Here is a 19,327-nt window from a genome sequence, read left to right on the forward strand (position 1 = left end):
TCTGTTAGTTCTGCCTTGTGTTAAGTTTTGATATTGGCATGGATGGACATTTGAAATATTTCCGACTAAAGTGGAAACGTACATCCACCTTTGCATTGCAGAAAGCTAATGGGCCCCGAGAGGATCGCTCAGGGGCAACATAGAGCAACACAGGTTTGAATCCAGGCCCCAGGTATTAAGAACGTTATAAAAGATTAATTAATTAAAGCTCACAGCGGCCCATGAACGCATGTAGGGACGCTTGTCGATTGTGCACTTTCCTGCTCGATTATGTTATGGTCCCAACTTGGAGTGTGTTTTATATGCCACTATCTCACAAAGCCGACTGCACTTCTGTCTCATAGTATGCTTCAGTCACTCCCTCCAGTTGGTGCGCTGGAATCCCGTGACTGGTTGCAGGTGGCCCACTTTTTGCTCTCACCCCTGACTTAGTAAAACGTATGTGGTGGCCATTTTGGAATGGTTTTTATGGGCGCGCTCACTGTTCTTGAGGGAGGAGGCGAGAAATCCACGGAATCAAGGCTGCAAAGACATACCTCAGTGGTGTAGAGCAAGCCAAGAGGGAAATACCGTTCAGATGAGAATGAGTCTCAATCTAATTCTAAGGGATAGCGATATGAGGTGGAGCAGCAAGGTTCAAGGGTTCTGCAAGGAAATGGGGAGGCCCAGAAAATCCTATCCTTGCAGTTGTGTGCGTTACCATGGCGTCCGGATACGAGAAACCACAAAGGGCCTGGACACTGTTATGGTGTGTCTAAAACCTGGACTGATGCTTGGATGTGGGCTTGAGCAGTCAGTCACGCTTGGTGGGGGTTTGGGTGAATTGGGAGGGTTGAGAGGGGGGGGGGTGCACGCCACCTCCCACTCGCAGCTGCGGCTTCCCGCGCCAGCACGAGGCTCCCTGGATCACCTTCCTCGCGGAGCCACAGATGGCTGGAGAAAGGAACCGGCGCGAATGGCTTGGCCCGGGCACTTTCCCCGCGTGCCGGCAGAGACGTTTTTGAAAATATTTTTGTGACGAGTGGGGGGGAGCGGCGCCGCATGTTGTGTAAGCGCATTTTAAAGCGTTCGCCATCTGAGCCGCATTAGCATGTCTGATCATTAAAATGCACTCCCACAGTCGCTCGATTTCGGAGCCTTCCCATTCTGCAGATTGGATGCTTAAACCAAAAAAAGACCTGAAAGAGCTCTATTAATCTTCCCTCCAATTTGGAAATTATCCGCCTCTGAAACCTCAACATTGTATGGCCTAATCCATAATATTTCTCCTTGATAATGACAATCTGAGTCTTTGTTGTTAATTAAGAAAAGTGGATGTTGGAAAACAGTCGGGAGTAATTAAATTGCCATCGAGGCGCGGGTTAGTTTACCTCCGAGTGCTAATGAAAGGTGTCACTTGGTGAGATGATGCGCAGCTGCACGCTCTCGGTGCCGCGCGCTGCTTTGCATGCGCTTCGCGTGCGCCTCGCGGCCACGACTGCGAGCCCCGGCGCATAACAATGAGCCCGCGATGGTCTGGGTGCGTGCAAGGGACGTGCCAGGCTCCTGCGGGGGCATGGCAGGTAAGTAGGCTGGTCTGGCTTTTTCCGCCCGCTGCGAGGGCTTTGAATGCCAGGCAGCACTGCCGCATGTGTTATAGTGCAGAATGAAGGCTGCGTGCCCAGGGGTGACGTGCCCCAGCCTCGCAAGTTGCTGCAAGTGTGGTATACGGCCTATAGTCCTGTTTCTGGGGAGGGCTAGGCGTGGTTTATCAACGTGTTACCCTTGCCTAAGCACTATGAACGCAATTGCAGTGTCGCACTAACGGGAGCGGCTTCCGGTTGCCCAGTGAGGGCATTCTGCCTTAAACATGCGACTGACCACTACAGCAGTGCAGACACATGCAGTGTTTTATGTACGCTGTTCATGGCGGGCACACGAAGTGGCGGATGCACTGCTTGACTGCAGAACGTCGCGTGCATTGTAGCCTGGTAGCGACTACGCAGTGTGTGGGCTGCACTGCATGTGCCTGCACAGAGGAGCTGAACGTTTGCAGTGCGCTCACTAGCATGCAGGCTACATACACTGTCAAAACGGAGTCCAGACGCAGTGTGTGACCACTGTTATGGGGTCTAGACATGTGTCTGGGAGTTTATGTGCTACGTAGTGCAGCCACACAGTGAAGACTGCATGCTAGCCAGTTTAGACATGCGGGTAGCTTCTACATTACGAAGTGCAGGCACGTGGATTGCGAGATTTAACCTCTGTACTAACAAAATGCAGCACAGCCTGTGTGCTTTTTTTTGTGTGGCACCTACAGTGCAGGGGTTATGCTCCAAGTGTCCGGAAAGGGCCACGCACGATGTAACCTCTTCAGTGCAGGTGGCTGCAGCTTATAATGCGATGTCTCCCTTGCACATGCCTTGTTGTTGGGTGTTGACTCTTTAGTGTACAAAGTGCAATGCAGGGTGTAAACACGAAAGTGTACACAGGTGCATAGGGATGTAACAGTATACCGTTAAAGATACCGTGAACCACTCAATTGAACAATAACTGTCACATTGTTTATACCGGTATACCATTTATACAGTTTTTCAATCTGATTTGGAAAGGCTGCAGTAAGCAAGTGCTGCACATTCTTGGTCTTGCACTGTTGGATGTGCTGTCTGCCAAGTAGTTTCAGTTGGAGCAGTTTTTAATGCCATTCCATAAACCACACGTGCCGGTCATAAAATCAATATGTTAGCAATAGGAAGAATAAATACAGTGCCGAGAAAGAAAAGGGTTTACTTTGGGATGGGGGCTTTGGGGTTTATATATTTATAATGGATAATGTTTGCTAAACATATGACAATGGAGGATTTCCCTGGTTCCATCATTGAAAAGTCAAACTGCAAAATTCACTCAGCTCTGTGGGTATTCCCTGCTGCCATACCAAAGGGTAACATGTCCGTGATTACTGAACACCTTTTGGCACGCAAGTAAACTAAAGTCTGTAACGTAAAGAGAGTGTGTGTGTATGTGCACAAGCGTATACTACCATCAGCCTCCATTGATCTGTGGCATGCAGGTTATCAAGATGGCAACATGTTCATCTTCACCAGTAGCCAGTGGGGGAGCTAAAAGCCTAAATGTCCACTTAAGAAAAGCTATTCAGTTCGCTTTGCCAGTCGCAGCAGGGACCCCCCCCCCCTCCTCCTCTCCACACGTGTGATTGGTGGAAGCAAGGGGTGGCATTTCAGTGGAAAGTATGTTGAAAAGCCCAATTCTGGCTCTGGATGCCTGATTTTGTTTGATAAATCTGACAATTTATGACCTTTTAGAAAATATTTAAGATTTGTTAACTCCACCTGCTATACTGCGATACCCATGATATACCGTCATTTGGCAAGAAGGTTATCGTACCATCATAAAACTAATACCGTGACACCCTTAATTGGCATGCCCTGTGTGAGACAAAGGAGGGAGTCCCTGATGCTGATGCAGGATTGTGTTCGGGGAAGTTAGGAAGGTCTGGGCATTTGAAACTCTGAAAAGTATAGCTTTGATCGGAGTATGTCCATAGAACTTCTACTCAAACTATCTGTCATTCCCTCTCCAACTTGTACCCCCAGCCTATAGGCCTATGCGTCCCCTCTCGCCATGTCCTTCCAAGTGTACTGTGTGGAATCTAGGGTGTTTGTCCCTTCTTCCCAGGGGGCAGCCATCTCATTTGAGGCTAGGGGGGGTGTGCGCGCGCTTAACAAGATTCTCCCTAAGGGTCTTGACAAGTGGGACCTCACTACGAGGAACGAGAACTCCCATTTGCATGTGGATCTCCCTATACCAGCCCAACTGTCTACTTACATGGGACGGCCCCCAAAAAACATGAATGTGGATTCATATTTATTGGCTGTCGGTAATGGTGGACAGAAGACAAACCATGAATGGAAACGACAGCCCTTTTTCCCAAGAGACAATCTGTAAAAGGAAGAAACTGGAAGTGGAAGACTGGAGAGAGCCATACGCCGGGGAAACCCTTTGACGTATCCATGGCCTGGAGGGGCAGAGGAGAGTGCAGCCACAGAGCCGACAAGAGCCAGCAAAATAGGAAAACCCAGGTGAGAGACCACTGAGGAAGCTGCTGTAGGCGAGCTGACCCTCGCAAGTGGTGGTGTCACCACAGGACTGCCATGGCTGGTCTGTGATCCAGCAAAGAACACTGAAACTTTAGCTGCAGTAACAAAGCCCAAGTTCGGCAAATCGGTGCCGAGTGTCCAGAAAGCTTGGGACCCAGAGAGCGAGCCTGCAACAAAAGCGAGGAAGCTGAGGAGAAGATGTAACGGATACATTTCAAAGAAGAGCCCAGTCAATCAGCCTGCGCTGAACAAAGGTACCTGGATGATTCTGACAAGGGGGAGGTTACGTGGATTACATGCACGCTATCAATTGACAGTCACATTGAAAATGAAAAGTTGAGAAACCAAGAAACCTTGTGAGGAGAATCCATGAGGGTCGGAAAGGAGAACTATTGCTAAGCATTGGCAGTCTGAGCAAAGACTGAGAAACAAAGTGAGTTAGTTCAGATATTACCTTGTCAAGTTCAGAGACATTTAAGAGAAGAATATCACGAAAGGTTCCAGGAAGAGTGGCCTCAGATATATAAAGAGGAAACCGATATTAAGAGAGTGAAATACTACGCATTACAAGCGTTGAAACATAAAAAGGAAAAAGGGAAGAGAAAATATCCCCAATAAAAATATATCTCGGGGTTACATAGATGAAAGCAAGAGCTGCAGAGGCTCATTTGTGAGAACCAGCAATAAGAGGAGAAATATTCTATATTGACTTTGCGACTAACATAACTTTATCATAATAATGAAAACCCTGAAACAAAGCCTGGAGAAATAAGGCAAACGGGAAGATACCCGAGTTAGTTATACATTTAGTGGTAGGGCCAGACAGGAATAGCTTAGTGGACGTAGGACATGTTATTTTGTGGACTTTGACTATAGATGAGCACCTTAGTTTGGTTCGGAAGGGAACATCCCGGTAGTGTTGTGGTCAGATAGGCATTTTCTTTCTTTTAAGCCATAACGATCATTATAATTTCTTCATTGCGTCAGGTCGCAGTCCTTCTGCTGGTTCACCACAGTACCCTAAGTATTGTATCCTAACAATTGTATCAATATTGTTGTATCCTTTTTTACTGTATTGCCTCCATTGCTTCACGGGTTGGTTTACGAAATAATAGCTCCCAGTACATACAAATGTATGTTAATCCGTGATCTGCTCTGCATTTTTAGAGGGAAGGACTTTTCAACCTTTGGAAAATTCTGAGCAGAGTTTTATAGGCCAAAGAGGTGCTTTCGGAGGCCAAATGTATGTAATGTAATGCAACTGAAGGTTATAGGCCCGGTCATACCTTTTAGAAGGCCTGGGTGCTGTGCTTTACGTAAGAATTCTCGCTAGATCACTCTTCTCGTTGTTGCCAGTCTGATCTTCTCCTCTCCTTTCTTCAGGTTGTAAGCCGAGTAGCTGCTCAGCAAGGGTTTGACCTGGACCTTGGGTACCGGCTTCTTGCTGTATGTGCTGCCAACAGAGACAAATTCACTCCGAAATCCGCTGGTAGGCAAACGCTCCCTGCTCAGCAAATGTGCATGCTTGATACTCCCTGAAGCTCCTACTGCTACCGCCTGCATACTAAGAAGTACATGTTTGATCTGTCATTGCCCCCCTCCTGCTTTGTAAGCCTCAGGTTAACGGAAAGTAGTGACATAGCAATTAGTGTTGGGGGTGTGGGTAAAGGGGCCCAAAGCAATGATGCATGCATTTTCTGTTTGAGCACCAGTAAAGAAGGGGACAATGGAGATTCCGCAAAATCCATCATATTTGCGGTTCCTTAATTACATAATACCAAGAGTGGACACAAACTAGAAACCAACCCGATATATCCCTTATGGAATGTGCTCGTGATTTCTCAAGAGGAGTAGTAGTGCTTCCATTTCACCAAAAACATTGCACACATTTCATTTCATGAGCGCGCATTCTCTTTTTTGTGCTTGTTTATATACTCATTAAAGCTCGCTTTCCTGTACACATTTGCGTTTGCAAGAATAATAATCCCCAGTGTACTGTGATGACCTCATTGTCTCAGATAGTGTTTCCGGGTCTTCAATGGGAGCTTCACCGTTGGCCTGGATTTGTATATACGCGTTGGTGCTGCGTGTGCACAGTGCAGTGCTTGCTAATGCACTCCACCACTTCTATAGTATCTCTATTGGGTTCCCTCTCAGTTTCTGTGCTGTTTGTGTGTGTGTGTGTATGAGCACGGTCTGTGTATTTTTCGGCATTTCATGTACATGAACGGTGTATATTCCAAAAAGTACAGTCTTTGCAATCTGTCATTCTTTGTGTATTCTGTCTGGTACAAGGTATCGATCTTCCTGTGGAATCTGTGCACCTGGGTGGTGTTCTGTACATGCATACAATCTCCATGTACATTATTACCAACTGTGTACGATAATACAGACTGCATATGGAAAATGTGTAATTATTTAAGTCCGATCCTGGTGACTGTGTACTTGGGTTCAATCTGTGTGTGTGTGTTGCCACAGATGGCCTTAAGAATGTGCAGAGTCTCCAATAGAGTTAAAGGGTTTTAGTTTTGAACAACATACATTGTGCACTTTGCTCACTGTTACGATGGTCCAGTTGTTTGATAGGCAGCTGCTCAAATGTAATGCAACGTGCTGGAGAAGTACGATAACGCTAGTCTCCTGTGGGCTTTTCCTCCCTTGCCCAGGTGTCCCCAAATTCTAGGGCCGCTACTATTGATTGGTAACACCTGCTATCTACATGGTAATGAGGGCCTTAAAGGCTACCGCCTCATCTAGCGGGCTCCACTAAGTGTTCTACTTCACTCTGCCTACACCTATTCCCATTACCGACTTGCACACACCATAATCTCCTTTACACGCTTTCTCGAATTCCCCCTACACTTCCTCCACTTGCCCTCTAACCTTTTGCACAGCCCTGCCTCACTACACTACACTACACACACGCACTACTTGTACCCCTCACTCTCGGTAATAAATCACCAACGGAACTCATACTGGGGAATACACAAAATATCAGATGACTATTCATCATTTGTTATAGATGGCAACACCATTACAGTAGCAAAAGAAGTAAAAACATTAGGTTTTTACCTCAACTCTTGCCTCCCTCTAACAAAGCAGGCGAGTGTGATGGCCTCTAGTACCGCATACACCTGTAAGTTGATTAGAGCAGCAAAACCATACCTGTCCACTACCAGCTGCCTCACCCTATCAAGAGCTCTGGTATTATCCAAATTGGACTATTGTAACGCATTATACATAGGGTCTGATAAACCCACGCTGCAAAAAATCCAAACATTGCAGAACAATGCCCTCAGAGCCGCCTTAGGAATCCCAAGAAGAGAGCATATCTCAGATATCAGAAGACAATCTAACTGGCTCTCTACAGCAGACAAAATGAAACTTAAAACAGTATCACTAACATTCAAAAGTATTAATGATTTAGCCCCCAAATACCTAACAGAAAGGTTCAAAAGAAGAACTTCAAATAGACCTACCAGAGAAGCATATACTAATCAGCTAGTTGTGCCCCCATTTAAACTGAGCACTGCCGGAGGCAACAGTTTCCCCGTCGAAGCTGCCCAGTTGTGGAAACCCCCCCACCGCCAATCCTCTTTAAGGTCTGACCAATCCTATCCACACTTCAGACTTCACTATTAAATGGCTCAAAGAAAACGACCTATAACTGACCGACACCAGGACTACTTACGCCTTACCTATCTGTTAACCTGTAGCTGAACGCATACTTACATGCTTAACTCCCCCGATTACTCCACCTTGCTTTTTGACTGTCAATGTATACTGTGTATACAAATACCTGTGTATATAACTCTGTATAGAACTTGGTGTACAAATGTGTAGGGTAATCATTATCCTGTTAATGTATCCTGTATCTACATGAAATGTGTAACTTTAACTTGTAAGCTTAAAGTATTCTTGCACACACGCCTGGATACCTTCGTGTCTCGCACGCGCTATAAATAAACAAACAAACCTACACTCTACTCCTATTCTGCCACCATCTTTCCAGCACGCCACTCCTCCATCCATCCTCCCCATCGTTTTTGGTCCAGCCACACACTTCCTGATGTTACCAGACTTTCTCCTTTTATAGAGCACGGGCAATTCTCAGTCGCACTGCGCCCAAGAGTGCAATATAGGCATGTGTTGCAAGTAATTGAAGAGAGATGTGGTTATAAGTCTGATGAATTTATTTGCAAAGTAGCCTGACACGTGTTTCGAGTCTAAACCGACTCTTCATCCGAGGCTGTAAATGGGAGATGGGACCTAAGATAAATTGAATGAAGGACAGTGCCAGAAAACTCACGGCTTCGCAATTGCGGTAATTTCAGCACAGCAGGAAAATCCAAAGTGATGTGAAAGGAAGCAGCCTGTGTTTTTCTTGTCTCCTTTTATACTCTGGCTCTGCTTGTTCTGCCCCCCTTCCCCTATCCCTTCCACTGGCTGAATCACTCATCTGACTTTTGGAACCAATCTGTGCCTGCCTTTTCCCCAAGGGCTGGGTTAAACAGGTAAGAGGCTTTTAAAAAACCTTTAAGTCCCTCCCCCTTCTCCAGCATGGTTTTGGAAACAGTCTATGATGGCGTAGCAGCCAGGAGATCATGATGCACATTTTTTCTGCAGCTTTCCTCAGGTGTTGGTGAGTTTTGTTGCCAGTGCGGTTTGGGGGGGGGGTTTCTGCGTCTCTTCTATCCCCCCTGCAGTTTCTGGTCACTCCCAGTTCGTTTTTTGTTGCCCCAGTGTTCGCCTGGGTTCCTTTTGGGGTTGGCAATTTGGATGCCTCATTTCTTTTTGACGCAGAAACGCCATGCCCCTTCTCGGACTGTGCTCAACTCTGTTCTCCTGACCAAGGTCTGGCTTTTTTCAGTTTCACTGTGAGAGTTGGAGGCCTGCAACAGAAAAGAGAACTGTGGCCAACAAATGTACAGGAATGCATTGGGTGATAACGAGTGGTACCATTGATAACATTTGTTGCAGATGTTTTTTTCAGGGATTACCTGTTGCCCCCATTTCGACAGGGTCATGACCCTGCCAGTGTTCGGGTGCAGTTTCTGTATGAGCTGTGTGTGTACTTAAGTGCAGTCTTTGTGTACAGGATAGCCGTAAATACCTCCATTCCTTCTGGTTGCGGTGTATACTTAAGTGCAGCAGTGAATGTTCCACCTGTGATCCAAGTTCACTTCTCTTCCTTCCTCTCCAACCGCTCACAAGTCATGCTCCACCATCCCTTCCGCCCTTCCCTGTCTCCAAAGTGGTCCCACAAGGGGCCTCCCTGTCCCCCCCTCCTCCTTAATCTCTACCTAAGCCCCCTACCCTCACCCATCTGCTCTCATGACCTAACCTCCTACAACTACGCTGATGACACTCAGATAATTTTCAGTATTTCCATGACCCCGGCCTCCTCCCATCCTGACCTCGCCTCCTGCCTCTTTGAAATAGACCAATTGATGAGTGCTAGCCACCTCCTCCTCAATCCTGGTAAAACCGAAATCCTGATATGTGGTAAAGCCTCACCCCACCCCCTCCCGCTGGCCAGCCTTCTTAGGACCCCCGCCTGCAGTATAAAAAACCTGGGATGCACCTTGGACTCGGATCTAACACACTTTCACCAAATCAACACTGTATCCCGAACATGTCATTTCTACCCCTGCATCCTCAGATTAAACGTCCCTTATCTCTCCTATCTTCAGTCTCAGCAGTCTTGGCTATCATCCTCTCCCACTTAGACTATCTGGGTGCTCCTGCCTCTCAGCTCAGAAAGCTCCAACCGATTCAAAACTCTGCAGCCTGTCGCCTCCTTGTCCTCTCGCCCAGAGAACAAATGACCCCTGCCCTTAGAGTGCTCCATTGGCATCCTATCAGCTGATGGGCAACTTTCAAGGCCATGTGCATTATACACCAGGCCCTCCACAAGACAGGCCCTGAATTCCTCGAACACAAGCTTACACTGTGAGGTATCAGAAATGTGAGGCAGACAACTTGGTAAAGGTTTTTCACAAGTACCTATTTTATTAACTTAAGCGTGTGATAAATGCCTCGCTATCCCTGCCTATCCAACCAAAACTAAAGGAAAAACACTCTAAGAAAAGGACTCTGTCCCTCACACTTATGCATACATCAAACTCATAAAGGTATGATTTGGCAATTCAAGTTTAACACAATAATAGTTATGCGTTAGCATTAACCTTATAACCAGGGTGTACTTGTAACCAGGGTCGAATCCCCTTCCCAGTTTCAAAGCAGGATCTTCAAAATCAAAGTTCAATATAAGAAAGTTCCTTTTAGTAGCCAAGTTCTGATCTGTATATTAAGTTCTTCTCACTCTAAAAGTCTTACTTGGCATTTGGCAGTTTCCACAAAATGAAAAATTCTTTCATTTCTCCTTCTTGAAACGCAAACACTTTCCCAATTTTTCTTTATCAACAACAAGGTTTTATCAGGATGACTTTTGCCACAGTTCATCAAACACATTAGCGGCTGTGTCATTTTCTTTCCTTCGCAACCTTCGACTTCAATGCTGTACTTCAATGTCTTCTTCCTGGTTCACTAACCTGCCAGGGACTACCATTAATAATCCCTTTCCTGGTATACTCGCCTGCCAGGATAAAAACTCCCAACCCTACTACAAGTACTCAGTGGTGAGTCTTTCTTCAAACTCTTATACAAGTCTTTGCCTTTCAAAAACATTAAGATTCACAACCACTTCTGTGAGGATACAATACACATTAATGCTGTTTATTGCACTGATTTATTTGCCACATGCAATGCAGGTTATATTCATCGCCTCCTTGATAAGGAGGACTTCTCTCCCGCCACTCCTGATTTCCTACTTTCACATTAAGTAACTGCTGCCTAGGTTTCTTTGTTTTTCTTTGGCTTAGGTAATGGTTTGTTTTGCTCTGGTAATAATAGTCTTTCTGCAATATTGTTCTTTACTTTGCCAATGTTGGTTATAGTCTTTCTGATGTATTGCCTAATTTTCTCTTTGGCAGTGGTGGTTATAGATTTTCTTCAGTATTGCCCCTTCTTCACATTGACCATAAGTGTTTCCATCTTGGTTCAATTGTGTCCTCTCTTGGCTTTGGCAATAATGGTTGTAACCTTTCTTGTCTTATTTCAAAGTGCTTATAATGCCAATATGACTTTTTTGCATTAGTTTGATATTCAAAACATTCATTAGCGGCCTGCGGTCGACTACGGAGCATTCTGGGATTACCTAAGGAAGGTAAACTCAATGGTTTCTCTGTATGCATCTGCTCGATCTGCTGCCGTTGCCACTTCTGCTTATTCTGAAAACTCCTGTACGCCTGATTGCTTCAGTTCCATTCCCATGGCCTGTGCTGATCGGGAAAGGAGTTTTTCTTGCTTCTCTTGCACTCTGGTGCTCGCCAGCCCCCGGGACGAGGTACCCAATAAGGAGTGCCTCTCTCTCTCCAAGGGAAAACACTACTTCCCGCTGCGCAACCTCTGCACTTCAGGTTTTCAATCTCGAAGACCCTCTCAGGACCAACATCTGCTTCAAAGACAGCAGAGGCTCTGGCTTCTTCGTTTCGCTGCTTCTACTGCCGCAACTGCGTCTCACAACTTCCACCTTCTTGTTCTAATGGCCTGCACCTGAAGGGGCTTTAAATATTCAAAAGCCATTCTCAGGTGTGGGTCATTAGAAACACTAGACTGCATTTTGACGTTCTTTACCTTGGAGTCCCTCTTCCTCATCCCAGTACTTGTTTTGTGAGACTTGAAATCCCCAATGCTCTGGCTGCTGCTTTTTATATTTCAGGTTTCGCTTTTAACTTTACCTATCTCACTCTGTTTATAAAATATACCTCTACATAAGGGTTTTAAAGACATTAATGGTTGGTTCTTAATTGCACAGCTCAAACCAAAGGGAGAATTGCACTTCTCAGAAGTAATGTTATTGATGTCCTGATCCTTACATGTTCTATTCTTGTGCTGACCATAAGGGTTTTCATTGCAGACATTATGGGTACCTTTTGAAGAGGGGAGCCTAACTCTGATGCCAAGCCATTATATGTTCTGGCCTCATGGATAGCTCGCCCTCTGACGAAGATGAATACTGCGCGTCTCTAGCAGAGCCCTCCTTTTCTCTGTGGGCCCTTCTCCCAGATGATCCACCCGGCTAATACCACCCCCAGGGTTAGGATCAGGTAGCGGCTGCCTTCTCCAGGCCACCTCAGAGGAGGCTTTAGGCAGGTGTTCTGTGAAGATTCTGCAGGATTCATCACAACATGCTTCCAACCCACCAGAAAGCTTAGATCTGGTGGTGCACTCCTTTGTGTGATTTCCCCCTTTCAGTTCCTCCAGAGTTAGAGGATCCTCCTCCTCCACCCAAGCTCCCACGACCTGGAACTCCATTCCACTCAGCATCTGCCGCAATGAGGACTACCTCTTCAGGATGGCCCTCAAAACCTGGTTATTCCCTCCAGCAACCTGACGAACTTCCCCATTTCACACTTGCCTTCATGACAACTAGGCCTTGACACTGTTTGTGCCTCACCAATATATTTTCCAGAGCAAGGTGAAGTATAATTTCTGAGCAGACCGGATGATCTGATTACACGGCTACTAAAAGTAAAGCTCCAACTGAGGCTCAAGGTACGTAGCTACGCACCAGTTCAGTGAACACTAGCCTCAGGCACGGACACCCACCCGCACACATTTGCCTACATACACCACACTAAAACACAAAGTACAACATTTCTGCCATCAGAATGCAGCTACATCCTACAACAAAGTTCAGTCTAGCTGCCCACATACAAAGTCTCTTACACTTTTGCCGGTTGCTGACCACCTCTCTGCACCCATCCACATGCCTGACCATCATGGGTAGTTTACTGGGGCTTGGCCGTCCCACCCATCTTCCTTATTTTTGGCCAAATGCACACATGCATTCTAATCGTTGGGACAATGTCTCCATTCCATGGACCATGTTCCCTCCCCACAAGCACTTTGAGGCCTTACTAATGGGATAAAGGCGCTATATAAATGACAAATTACTACTACATGCAATGGTACAAGGCCAGATTATCTATATGGCGCCCACAACCTTGAAGGATGAGTGACTTCTCATTGCAGGATTAACTAGGCTAAAAAAAAGCTCAGCTTCATTGTGTTTTTGGAGTTTTAAAAAGAGACCACAAAGTGCTGAGCACCAAATGAGCAGGGATAGGGCTAGCACAGAAGCTCTGTGGTGTGCCCTGACATTTCGTGATCTCTGCATACATTTATATTCAGGCTCAAAAAGAGACACTTAATCTGTTTGAGTGGTTTCAGCGCAACATGGAAACCTGCGGGCTCATTGAAAGCGTTTTTCTAATGTTATGTTAATGGCCATTTGTATAGCGCCTTTCACCATTAGTATGGTCTCAACGTGCTGTAGGTTGAGCGCCCTCTGGGACCGGAGTCCAGATCCGTGTAGATGGTCCGAGCAGGAAATAGTGCATTTATGTGCTCTGTATGTCTGCAGCTAGACCACATTTTTCATGGTGGATAGCTGCATTCTATTAAGTAGTCTGCAGAGTATGTGAGACGGGTAGTATGTGCAGCTAGGCCGAATTGTCATGGGGCGGGTAGCTGCATTCTAGTGGAGGTGGTGCTAGTATGTGAGATTGTGTGCAGCTAGGCCGAATTGATTGTGGGGGGATAGCAGCATTCTAGTGTTATAGGTGCTGAGCGGAGAGTCAGGGTAGTGGGAGATCTGTGCGAGTATCCATGGGGTTGGAAGAGGCCTCCCTCTCCCTGATTGCCTTCCTGTGCCTACCGAATTAACTATGCTCCACTGTATAGGCGTCTGGTGCATAGTATGAACTCAGCACTATCTGCAATCCACTCACTTGGGCACATGCTGTTCTAGGCCAACTAGCGCAATCAGGTGAAATGCAATATTAGGCAAATTTGCAGTGTCAAACAAAATGGAAACAACCGGGGGCACACAGCAGTGGGGCGAGCATCAAGATTTCGAACACACAGTAGTGGAAATGCTCTTAGATTTGAGACGCACAGCAGTAGAAAATGCACATAAATTTGAAACATATATTGACATGTCACAGCCGTCCGTGAAATATATTTTGGCATCTAAAGATTTGTTTGTATATGGAAGGGTCAGAGTGCTTAGTGTAGGCAAGTATTGGGGGGGCTGATTTCGGGATTCTGAAGTGTACATTTAGCTCTTATTTATTGAAACCCTCAATGGTACAAATTTGAGGCGAGATACTCCATGCTGGAGCCAAATGAGAAGTGCACTGGAAGTGGTTGTGTTCCTAAGCTTTCAGGTACTTTACCTTGGGCAGATCGTTTCCAGGAAGGCTCTTTGGTAATGCGACTAAGGGAGCTTTAAAGTTTTTTTTAAAGATAAATAATAAAAAAATAAATTCTCCCCCAAAACCACAGGTTTAAGCAGTCTACTTAATCCGTCTGAAAGGCGCTGTTCTACCCCTCTTGACCTAGATAGTCCCCCGCCAGATCCCCTCATCCCCCCCACGAGGTTTGGTTAACACAAACCTCTGTCAGTTGCACTTCTATAACCCAATCAAGCACAATGTGGCATTGATTTACCCATCTCGAAAGCATTTTGCTATGCTTGGTGGTTACCCTAAAAGTCTGCTGTGCTGCTCGGTCTCTTTAACGATGTGCCGCTTGAGTGTGCTATGCCACGCTTCATTTGGTTACACATTACTGAAGAGTGATGACTGGACGGTTTTGAGCAAATAAGAACTGGCATTCCTCTGGGCAACTCTGACCCACCGATTTACAGCTTACACCGCCATTACGGAAGGAGAAAGACCATCTGCAAATCGGCTTCATCCCACAAAGAAACGGTGTAGTCCACCCAAATTAAGTTGTGTCCCCTCTGCACGAGACCCGGAGCACCCCCCCAGACATGTTCCTGAACCATTGGCTGCTTTAAGATTGCCATATTAGAGCAAATACAGTCTTCATGCTGTGGCCTAATTGAACAATCTACGGGCTTCGCCGATCTTGCCACCATTACGGCCGACACACTGATGCCTGCAGTGCCTCAGAGCTTTTCCTGGCTTCATGCTTCGCATTCTGATTCACACCCCTTTTACACAGGATGGCAAAGGCTCACGCCGGGTCTCTGCAGCTCTTGGTTCCGGCCTCCAGCCCAAGCTTTTCTCAAAAGCGTTTTCCTGTGCGCTTTCAAACCGGTTTCCAGCTTACCCTAGTAGCAACATAACTAACGCCCAATACACTTAAATAACACCTAATAGACTGTCATAGATTTTAACCATCTGGAAAATGGCAGATGCGTAGGTGTTATGGGCCATACATCGTGTTTAATGCCCTTTCTGCACTCGAGCTTTTAACTTTCTCTTTGGGGCCTCTAATCACTAATGCCGGGTACCGTGTTGTGTTTTACTTACTCTGGTCTTTCCCTGTTATGTATGTATGAGCCCTGATGGAATGTTAGTGTGGAATGTTATGGATGAACTGTGTCTGTGTGTTCCACAAAGTCAGTTGGGGCCTGAGCTTAGATGATGAGGGGGCCGGTGGATGTCTCTCCCTGCTATACACTTGACTTTATTATAACTTGTGTACTTACCTGCTGTGTTAACCTAGTAAACATTTGAACCCAAGTTAATAGACTCCCTGCATTCATTATATATGATCACCAAATTTAACATTGGCGACGAGGATCTTGGAAAACTACATCAAAGGAAGGAGTAACACGCAACAGAAAAAGGAAAACGGAGCAGAAAAAGGGACAGAAAGCAGAAGAGAAGAAGGAGACATCCACCGGCCACCCCTGGCCTTAAGGTGAGCGTGCCCCGTTTGCCAGAGCTGGCAAGAGTCTGCGCCAAAAGTTGGTTTTGTGGGGCTGGCTTGCACTTCATGGGACAGAACTATAACGGGCCCATGTATTCAGGAAAGCAGTGCATTTTGAAAAATATATAGCCAGGGTGTTTTCCCCGTGGGAGCGCCACTGTGTGCGCATGCAAACTGGCTCGCAGAACGGCCACTTGATGTGAATGTTGGGCCGCTTAGGAGCCTGCTGGGGCGCCAATGGCCAGCAAAATAAAACTGGTGGCAGTCCCAACAGCCAACTGGTGATGAAATGCGGTGCGGATGCTGCCTTCCCCATAAGCAACATGAGGTGAGAGTAATGGCACGTACCTCCTCATTGGTGACTGCTTTGTTTTTGGGCCGTGCAGTCTGCGGTCCGGGCGGTCGCGCAATCGGGGACGGTCTGTGAAGTACCGGACTTGTCCTGGCGAGCTTGTCCATCCGGGCAGCATGAGGGTGACGGTTGGAGCAGAGATCTCCACCTGCGGCTACTCCCTCTGCCTTAATGATGACGTCAGGAGAATGCTGGGGGTATTGGCGATGGTGGCCAGGCGTAGATTGTACATGCCGGCATTCTAGGACCCGACAGCGCAGCCAATGCATCGCAAGGAGTTTTCATGTTCGAAAAAGGGACCTTCCAACGTGATATTGACGTGCTCCGAATCCGTGCCTCAGACGGAAATACAACTTTGGAAAATGAACGTTCTGGCAGCCGTGTGCTGGATAAAGGATTTAATAGTGTACTGCATTCATGAAGAATTTTTTTGTCTTTTCTCTTCCGGAGCTTGCATCCTATGCAGTTTGCGGCCATTGATGTCATCTTTTGTGGAATTTGCAGACAAGCTGTGAAAAAATATCGTTTTATCAAATATAAAAAGTTATGTTGCAGAGTTATTTGGAATTTCGGCGATGACAACGTTTACAGTGAAGTTAAACGGCGAACCCGGACATGCAGAGATGTGCCACAAACTATTGGAGGGACTGCATTTTACACTCAAGTACTGGGGAGTTATTTATGGGAGTGGCTGAGTGTTGGCAATCATTATGGTCAACCCATAATGGGTTGAGCATTTGACACGGTGGCATTACCATCTGTTCTAATTTGGCAATGTTGGAAATATGATGTAATGCATTCCAATGTATTGTTATGTAACCTTGCAATTTTTTTCTAGGAACCTCATCAAAGGGGCTCTGAGGACTTTTAATGTTGGGTTTGGGAGGAGTTTAATTGTGCCACAGTTGCTTTGGTGATGCCATTGTTGTGGCATAGTGGTTACACATTTTGCATTTTAGATGCTTTTGGTTTAGTGCAATAGGTGCATTTTACGTCACTGTTTGGAGTGAATAGTACATTTGGATTGTGCAATTTATGCCTTTGGACTGGCATAGGATGGGCATTAGAGGTGCATCTGAGTTGTCATTGGTTAGTAATTGTTTAGGCATACTAGATGCCATTATGGTTATGTGGTTGGGTGAAATGTTTAGTTGCACATAACAATGTTAAAATGTTGGGTGTTGAACAAAAGAATTGATGTATTACTCAAAGCAGAGTCAATGCAATTTTGTTACGTCTGATGCACTACATGTTCAATTAATTTTTTTCCACAGTTACACACAAATGAAATGTATGTTAATTTGACTAACCACATTTTCGTTCACAGGTTCATCAAACACAAAGGACTTTGTAGGGTAAAGATTATGGACTCGATAGTAGTGTTGAACTCTCGCTTACCATTCTTGTACTCTCAACTTATCTTTGCTTGTTTTGTAAGAGACGTGTGATGAGGAAGTGTTTGTTGTGGTAGTAACTAACAGTTTTGGCACCTATGTGGTGTAGGTTTGAATACCTAAATGAGCATATAGTTGCTCATTTGTGGCACCTTTTGTGGTGTAGGTTTGAATACCTGAGTGAGCAGATGGTTGCTCAGTTTTGGCACCTATGGTGGTGTAGGTTTGAATACCTTAATGAGCATATGGTTGCTCAGTTGTGGCACCTATTGTGGTGTAGGTTTGAATACCTTAGTGAGCAGATGGTTGCTCAGTTTTGGCACCTATAGTGGTGTAGGTTTGAATACCTTAATGAGCATATGGTTGCTCATTTGTGGTACCCATTGTAGTGTGGGTTTTGAAAACCCGGTTGAGCATATGGTTGCTCCAGTATTGTACCGACTTTTGGTTGGTGCCATACGCAGTGGTATGTGGTGCCGATGTTATTATTTGGTGACACAAAGTGATTTGTAAGTGTTGCTTTAGGCGGTCAGTGGGGTAGAACCCTGTTTGTTTGTGTATTGGCACAACCAGTTGTTGGTGGATGATGAAGTAGGGTACAGTAGTGATGTAAATTGGAGTAAGAATTGCGTTAGAAGGTGGGCTGGTCCCCGAATGTTAGTTCCATAATAGGCCTGTTATGGTACTGGTGATAGTTCAGGAGTGGTGTGGCTTCATGTAGCTACTGCAAGGGTCTCTGTAAGGTAATAGTTTGGTTGTTTGGATGGGCACATTTTAGGAGGATGATTGTGGATTGTTTTCTCTAAGTGTTTAACCCCAAATTGCATAGTCTCACCACCCCCTATATTTCCATCGTTCCATTGTTATGTAAGGGGGGAGATGTGTTGTGTTTTACTTACTCTGGTCTTTCCCTGTTATGTATGTATGAGCCCTGATGGAATGTTAGTGTGGAATGTTATGGATGAACTGTGTCTGTGTGTTCCACAAAGTCAGTTGGGGCCTGAGCTTAGATGATGAGGGGGCCGGTGGATGTCTCTCCCTGCTATACACTTGACTTTATTATAACTTGTGTACTTACCTGCTGTGTTAACCTAGTAAACATTTGAACCCAAGTTAATAGACTCCCTGCATTCATTATATATGATCACCAAATTTAACATACCGCCCTCTGGCCTAGTCTGTAAAGTTTAATTAGAACATGCATTCTTCTCTTTGGATGATGATCACTTCCTGTACGTCACTTCCTGTGGTGCCATCCCATGCAAATCAAGGGGCCCTGCGGCTAACTTGCTGCACTTGGCTCTGCAAATTATAGGACCGGCCCTGGTTGTAGCCCCTGAACTGGGGCTACCAAAAGACCGGGCCTTTAGCCCCTCCCGCCCACGCCCCACCCCTTCCAGGAACACCTCTGTGTTCAGGTAGCACTCATGGCAGTCACCCAGTGTTGCTTTGTCCCGGCGCCCGTTAGTTAGCTCACTGTGTTAAATGTCCGCTTGTAGAGTGTTCGAATTGTGTGTTGCATGTTCGAATCCGGTCAGTTCCGCATAGCCGTTCATATGAGGTATCTAAGGCAGTGCTAATCCGTACAGATTTGTGCACCTGTTCTTTCTAGGCCTAGGAAGATGCAAGACGTTGGCAGGAAACTAAGAAAGGTAGTGAACCTGAGAGAGAGA

At 45.9% G+C, this 19,327-nt stretch overlaps 1 protein-coding gene across 6 annotated transcripts in view; it reads left to right on the top strand.

The window, feature by feature from the left end:
• Positions 1–19,327, top strand: part of ZMIZ1 (zinc finger MIZ-type containing 1) — a 706,997-nt gene that overhangs the window by 512,788 nt on the left and 174,882 nt on the right. For all 6 annotated transcript variants that reach the window (XM_069611024.1, XM_069611019.1, XM_069611015.1 and 3 more), the window contains one exon: positions 5,481–5,586. In XM_069611024.1, the coding sequence (XP_069467125.1) occupies positions 5,481–5,586 (106 nt within the window). The remainder of the gene's footprint in view (positions 1–5,480; positions 5,587–19,327) is intronic.

This window comes from Ambystoma mexicanum, chromosome 8 (assembly GCF_040938575.1).
Source record: "Ambystoma mexicanum isolate Mex_15411 chromosome 8, UKY_AmexF1_1, whole genome shotgun sequence".
NCBI classification, from domain to species: domain Eukaryota; kingdom Metazoa; phylum Chordata; class Amphibia; order Caudata; family Ambystomatidae; genus Ambystoma; species Ambystoma mexicanum.